We start from the raw sequence: 7,831 nt of genomic DNA on the forward strand, positions 1-7,831 counted from the left end.
CAGTCCACTCACCTGAGCCTCCCAAAGGCGCGGGATTACAGGCTGAGCCACCGAGCCCAGCTAATTATTTAGTATTTTAAAGGTCAATCTTATTTTTTTAGAAGTTCTTTCTTAGGCTGGGCATGGTGGCTCACATCTGTAATCCTAGCACTTTGGGAGGCAGAGAGAGGATTGCTTGAGTCCAGGGGTTCAAGGCCATCCTGGGCAACTTGGTGAGACCTCTTCTCTACAATAAATCAAAAAATTAGCTGGGCGTGGTGGCACACACCTGTAGTTCCAGCTGCTTGGAAGGCTTAAGTGTAAGGATTGCCTGAACCCAGCAGATTGAGGCTGCAGTGGCCATGAGCGTGCCACTGCACTCCAGCCTGGGTGACACCGTGAAACTTTGATTTAAAAAAAGTTATTAATTTGTGCATGAGTACTATAGAAAACTTTTTTTAAAATGGAAAACATATAAACATATATACATAACATATATATCTTTTGAGTAGAGTCTTACTCTGTCATCCAGGCTATATAGTGCAGTGGCAGTATCAGTTCACTGCAGCATCGATCTCCTGACTCAGGCAATTCTTCCACCTCAGCCTCCTGAGCAGGTGGGACTACAGACATGCGTCACCACGCCCAACTAGCTATTTTTTATTTTTGTAGAGGCAGAGTCTCACCACGTTGCTGAACTCCTGGGTTCAAGGAGTCTTCCTGCCTCAGCCTCGCCAAGTGCTGGAATTACAGGCATAAGCCACTGTGCCTGGTGAAATATTTTTAAAATAAAACAAAAAACATCCTAAATTGAAACACCCAAAGGTAATAATTGTTAATATTTTGGTAACTATGCTTCTATAGTCTTCCTTTATGCAAATGTATTTTAATAAATCTTTTTAAAAATAAAAATATTAAGCAAACTGTTTTGTAATCATTTCCCTTAACAATGTCTTTCCATGGGTAATAAATGTAGAATACATTTCCTAGTAACTGTACATTATTTAACTATATATAGCATAACTGACTTAATCCTCTAACATTTGTTGTTTATAATCTTTCAGTGTTATAAACAATATATGATGAACATTAATGATTGTGGCTTTTTGACCACAGAGTCAGTGGTTTCTTTAGCATAAATTGTTAAGAATGGCAGGTTCAGAGAATATATGCTTTTTAAAGAACTTTTGACACGTCAAATTTGCTCTGAAAAGGTTGTCCTAATTTTTACCCTGACTAACCACTTATTAATTCCTATTTTTCTACATGGAAGGCCAGCACTATTTAATCAGCAAGTCTGAAAGTCTGTGTGTCCTAATTTTCTTTTTGACTAGTGAGATTGAGTTTTTCACATTTGTATTATCATTCCTTCTGTTAAGAATGAATTGCTTTTTAACAGTGTGAGATCAATTCTTTCCCTATTTTGTGTGTGTGTGTGTGTGTGTGTTTAAGAGACAAAGTCTCACTGTTGCTGGATTGCAGAGGCACGATCATGGCCTACTGCAACCAAGACCTGGGCTCAAGTGATCTATATACCTCAGCTTCCTGAATAGATGGGACCACAGGCGTAAGCCACTATACCCAGCTAATTTTTTATTTACCCAGCTAATTTTTTTTGTAAATGGAGCTTTAGCCCGTCCAGTTGTGATTTCTTCCCTCTTAACAATATGGTGTGTTTTTTGGGAGACTGTTGGCCCTTCAGTTTTCTTTTCCTCTGTAAATTGTTTTTCTTCAAAGGCCTCTTTTAAAAGTTGTAAAGGTACAATGTATAAAATGCATAACTTTTGCTTACCTCATTTTTCATTCATTCTGGAATATGCTTTTTTTCTCTTTAAAATAATTTCAGGAGCAGACATGATAAGCATACATAATGAGGAAGAAAATGCTTTTATACTGGATACTTTAAAAAAGCAATGGAAAGGCCCAGATGATATCCTACTGGGCATGTTTTATGACACAGATGGTAAGTGATCTTTCTCTTGTGGGATATGACTTTTTAAATTTAATGTGAGGAAAACTGATGGCTTTTAGATTCTTCAGTTCCCTAGTTCATGTTGATGTTTCCTGTGGCCTCCAAGTGTAACATTTTCAGAATGCACCTATGACTTACCGTAGCTTGTTCCTGAGTAGCTCAGCTCAGTGAGTTACAAAGATGAAAGCCACAGTTGATTCTCTTGTCTGGATTAAAATGGCTCGGTATTTTTTATTATTATATGGCATGGTCATAAAATCAGTGTGATTAATAGGCTAAGAATAGACTAAATTATCCAGATTATATTATGTAAATGTACTTATCACCATAGAAAAAGTACATATGTAACATTTTCATATGAAATGAAATTGCTAAGGTTACTACTATTTTACCTGTTTTTCTTTTTTTCCCTCTGAAAGTATTATATGTATTTTTCTTTACAAAAATGGGATCTTTTTCAGAACTCTCTTAAACCAGTACCTTTTGGTGATATGCCTATACACAGGATATATTCCTTCTCCTAATTTTACTCCTACAACCAAAAATTTAGACCAGATATACCTCAGTAACTTGCTACCTTTAATCCTGGACTCTTTTTGGCTTTAACACCTTTTGAAACTGTCATAACACTGAAAAATATTTATTAATTGACAGATGAAAGTTTCAAGTGGTTTGATAATTCAAATATGACATTTGATAAGTGGACAGACCAAGAAGATGGTGAGGACCTAGTTGATACCTGTGCTTTTCTGCACACCAAGACAGGTGAATGGAAAAAAGGAGATTGTGAAGTTTCTTCTGTGGAAGGAGCACTATGTAAAGCAGCTAGTAAGTAATGACTGAAGGTCTTTTTCCATTCTAAGACGGGCAGGGAAAGCTGGGCTGGTTTCCAAATAATTTTGAGATTAACTAAATAGGAGTTAAGACGTCAGAATATATACAGTAGCATGGTTTACTTTCAAGTCTCTTGGAAGTCAAATATGTAATTCTCTTACATTTTGGAGGTAGGGCCAGATCATGTGAACTACACATAATTTTAACCTATCTGCTTATAAAGTTTGCAAGGGGTAAAAAATTTCGTGTTGTTCAAAAGAATCATCTTTGCATGTGATCTGAGTGAACAGAAGTGAAGAGTGCTCATATATAATTCCAGAATTCTCATGTTACTTTACAAGGAATTAAATTGTCCATAAGGAGTAGCCTCTTTTTTTAGGTGCACAAAAAATACACTGAGGTTTATAATTTATTCCAAATTAAAATGTAAGGTTTCTGCTGACCCATCAGAATGCTTGTGTTTTTCTGGTCCCAACCCTGGCCCAACCAATCCATCCCTGCACCTGCCCAGAGCTCCCCGGGAGAAGAGGGATCTGGGAGACAGGAGATAGAGGAGAGAGAGGGAAGACAGATGGGAGAAAGGTTTGGGAGGAACTGGGGATGGGAAGATCTGCTGCTGTGCTTGATACAGAATGCATTTTAATGAACAATTATCTTGCTCAACATTTTGACGTTATTTGTTAAACAATGCACAGTTTGCTCCTCTAAATTTTAGAAAGTATGTTTTCTCATTAAGGAAACTTAAAATTTCAAAACATGACTTTGGGTTACTTGAACATGATAGTCATTTCTTTATTTTACATCCTTAGTATTTTCTCCTTCTACTTCAACTGTAAGCCAAACTACACATCTGGCTCTAATTTTTTTTTTCCATATGAAAGTACATACATTTCTTTACTTGCCACAGCAGGGTACTTGACTACAACTAGCTTATTGTGATTATCTAAACACCTGTCATAGTTCTATGGTAGTAGTATTCAAGTATTTGGTTTTTTAAAAATCGGTTCTTTTCAGGTATTGCACCTCAGGGTGCCATTATATAAACCAAGTTTTTAATTAAAATGACTTCAAGCCATCAGAAATAGTGAATATATCCATTTAAGTGAGATTAAGGTCACAGTTAATTTTACTTTTTATTTTCTGGAGTCTCCAACTAGAATCCTATTATTACCTTCACCTCATTATCTTTTTCTTGTGATCTCTTATTCTTTTCCACCAATCAAATTAATGCATTTCGTCAGTACTCTACATCTTTCTTTAAAAAGTAAGTTCACTCAGCCTGTAATCCCAGCACTTTGGGAGGCCAAGGCGGGTGGATTGCCTGAGCCTGCGGGCTCGAGGCCAGCCCGGACAACTTGGTGAGACCTCGTCTCTACAATAAATACAAAATTAGCCAGGTGTGGTGAGGTGGAAGGATCGCCAGAGTCCAGCGGGTGGATGCTGGGTTGGCCATGAGTGTGCCACTACACTCCAGCCTGGGCGACGGAGTGAGACTTCAACTCAAAAATTTTTTAAAAACTAAGTTCAAAAAGATACAACAGATAAATGATGAAGTACTAGAAATATGGAATTAAGCTACTAATAGATATTAAGCTGCTAATAAAAGTTTTTTAGTGACTGAAAATTTTAACTGAATCCTATAATAAAGCATACTTAAATACTAATTTTTATTTTCTTTTGTATTTTAGTACCATATGATAGGAAATATTTATCAGGTAAGTAATGGTTTGGTGTTTAAACTTTTCCTACAATTAAAAACATATTAGGTTGGGCACAGTAGCTCATGTGTGTTAATTCTAGCACTTCGGGAGTCTGAGGTGAGCAGGTTGCTTGAGACCAGGATTTTGAGCCTGGGCAACAGAGCAAAACCTCGTCTCTATAAAAAATTAAAATACATAAAAATAAAAATTAGGCGTGGTGGTGCATACATGCAGTCCCAGCTGCTCAGGAGGCTGAGGAGGAAGGATTGCCTGAACCTAGTAGATCAAGGCTGCTGTGAGCCATGATCGTGATCATACCACTGTACTCCTTACCTGGGTGAGACCCTGACTCAAAAATAACAAAAAACCTGAAAAAAAAAATGTATATATAAGTGTATATATATATAAAAACTCTGGCATGATAAAATGCTACTACAGATCCCTTTAAAAAAAAATTGTATCTATGTTTACAAGAATGTAAAAAGGTCTCACTTTTAACAGTTGTTAAGACGTAATATTTTAAATACGGGGTGCCAAAAATGCATACATTTTAAGAACTATTACCTATGTATTACTTTTCGAAGTTGAATTAAATTATGGCAACAATGTGAAGTATGACGTTTGCTCAACTGTGCTTCTGCCATTTTCTTTGACTGTTCCGTCACTTGGTGACACTAGTGTTCATTTAACACCATCTTTTGCGCAAACATCAAACTTAAAATGTGTGTATTTCTTTGGCACCCCCGTATACGTATATATTTATAATACATATATATATGTTTTGAGTCGGGGTCTCACTCTATCACCCAGATTGAAGTGCAAGTAAGCAGTGAATTTTTTCCTTTAAATGAGCTAGATGTGATCAAGTACTCCATTTCCATGCCCTTTCAGACTGTTTTTTTGTTTTGCTATATCTTTTTGATTTTGCTTTGTTTTGCTATTATCATATCACTAAAGTAGGTACTACTGATTATGAATGTATTATTATACATTCATTAAGAGACTGAAATAGGGCAACCCCTTCAGGTCCCCTCCCATTGAAGGAGCTTTTCTGTCCTCTCAATAAATCCTGCTTCTTTAAAAAAAAAAAAAAAAAAAAAAAAAAGACTGAACGTTTATGCATTGGCAAAGTTAGGGTGCTGTACTGAAAATAGGCTGTTAAATTTAATAAAACTATCTATGAAAGAATCCCATTTGAACTGTTTACAGAATTCTTGGCTTTTTTCATTTTAACACCCCCACGCTTTTTGTGACCACTACAAAATCTTATTTTAGGATTAAAAAGAGAATTCAGTTGTGATCATTTCCTCAGTCCTCCCAAAGAATTCTGCCAATATTTGAAAAACACCAATGGCTCTTCCTCACTTTAACAAATGATTGGCCAGATTTAGCTCACTAAACTTTAATTTTTCCAGGTCTCATTTTACCAGCTGAAATAGTGAGTATTCTGAATATATTTAAGTAATCAAAAACATAACTGCAAAGAGAAAATCATTTTGAAAATTTTCACATTCATGGTTATTACTATATATAATGCAAGTATCGCCTCAAAAGTATTTTTCTCAATTTTTAAAAAATTGGATTCTTACAGAAAGACAAGGGTTTTGAATAGGCAAGAAATGCAAGGCTGGACATACTTGCACAACTTCAGAGAAACACAAATGTAGCGGGTTACTTGAATGAATGCAAAGACAACAAAAAAGCAAGGTACTTAACTGAGCTCTTGGTGTTTTTTCCAATGTACCAAATCTTAATTCCCCCAAACCAGGCAAATCAGCAAGACTTAATAATATAACTAATTATCTAAATACTATTATTCCTAAAGAAAGCAGTAGGTGTGAATTGTAAACTTTAGATCAGAAAGCAAAGCTAAGGAAGGCCAACTGGACAGTGGTGTAACTTGGGTGAGTTCCATTTTAAGATCTTTGGTAAAGAACTGCAACATTTAAGTTCTGAAGTATGGCTATTTTTCAAGCTAAGAAATATAAATCTTGATGGTAATAAATGAGTAATTTTGGTTTCTCATCAGTGTGGGAATTCAACATAGACAAATATTTACACCATGAAACTACAATTATGCTCCCTCCAAAATGCAATACTTGCAACTTGTGTACCCTGATCGTCTGTTTCTTTTTCCTTTCCAGATAACCACATTTTAATATCAGCTTTGGTGATTGCTAGCACAGTAATTTTGACGGTTTTGGGAGCAATCATTTGGTTCCTGTACAAGAGAAATTCTGATTCTGGTTTAACCACCATTTTTACAACTGCACCCCAATCACCTTACAATGAAGACTGTGTTTTGGTAGTTGCAGAAGAAAATGAACACGCTGTCCAGTTCGATTAAGTTTTAGGTAATCTCAGACTAACACATCAAATACCTTAACAGTGATTCCTGGAAAGACTTTAATATAAAATTTCACATTGAAAATTATAGCTTTTATGGTATTCCTTATTCTAGTAACATTTTTATGTATTCCCTAATTGTGCCAAAAATTAATCTTCAGGTTCATTATAAAAATGGGTTTTAGTAAAAAATCTTAGATTTTAGTGGTTTTGACCATCTCGTCAAGTACAGAACCTTTCATTTGTCTGCTTGGCTTACTTCTAATCTTCCCTTCGATTTAGTTGAACCAGTTTAGTTTATAACTTTATAATAAATGTGAAATTGGGAATATGCTTGATTTTTAAATACATCCTCTACTTTTTAAGATCCTTGATAATGGTTACTTTGGCAGATAATTTCTCTGGAATTTGCATCTTCCTTTATGAATCAGATGAAGAAAATTTTACAGCTTTTAACACCCCATTTTAGTCTCATTACTTTTACACACACCATTTTATCATAAACGATTGACATTTTAATAAGTTTATACATTTTTGAAAGAAAATAAGATAACCGTGTCCAGGAAGCCAAGGAGAAAGCTGGCAATGAGGCTAACACTTATAGTGCCCCTTTAAAGATTTTTCTCCTGCCACCATACCTTTCATGCCTTATAATTGCTTATAAAGCAATTATTTTTTTCCTTCAGTGATATAACTGTATAAGCAAAGACTAAGGAAAAACCCTAAGTACAGCAATAGTGACAATACAATGATCAAAGTTTTTAGCACATTTACTGTACATTTTAAGGAAAAGGTGAAAATCATTTTGGGGAGGAAAACAATCAGAGAAAACCAGAGTGATTTTCTTCAACATCTATAGCTAAAAAACACTATTAGGACAGGTAAAGGATATATAGATTTCACATAAAATTAGACATGCATCACTTAAAGGAGACACATTCTAAGAAACGTACCCTTAGGCAATCTTGCTGTGCGAATGTCCCAAGTGTACTTACAACAC

The 7,831-nt window shown here is 35.4% G+C and overlaps 1 protein-coding gene across 2 annotated transcripts in view; it reads left to right on the forward strand.

Annotated features, from left to right (window-relative positions):
* The window catches only part of CD302 (CD302 molecule), an 11,501-nt gene extending 4,486 nt beyond the window's left edge, over positions 1-7,015 (forward strand). The window contains exons 2-5 of one of the 2 annotated variants that reach the window (XM_008065638.1): positions 1,826-1,942; positions 2,606-2,779; positions 4,474-4,500; positions 6,630-7,015. In XM_008065638.1, the coding sequence (XP_008063829.1) occupies positions 1,834-1,942; positions 2,606-2,779; positions 4,474-4,500; positions 6,630-6,832 (513 nt within the window). In that variant the 5' untranslated portion in view covers positions 1,826-1,833 and the 3' untranslated portion in view covers positions 6,833-7,015. Of the gene's footprint in view, positions 1-1,590; positions 1,943-2,605; positions 2,780-4,473; positions 4,501-6,629 lie in introns of those variants that run through there. The other variant, XM_008065637.2, reaches the window with a different exon arrangement.
* The last annotated feature ends 816 nt before the right edge of the window (positions 7,016-7,831 follow it).

The sequence above is a fragment of the Carlito syrichta genome, unplaced genomic scaffold (assembly GCF_000164805.1).
Source record: "Carlito syrichta isolate Samal-C Ts95f unplaced genomic scaffold, Tarsius_syrichta-2.0.1 Scaffold308699, whole genome shotgun sequence".
NCBI lineage: Eukaryota > Metazoa > Chordata > Mammalia > Primates > Tarsiidae > Carlito > Carlito syrichta.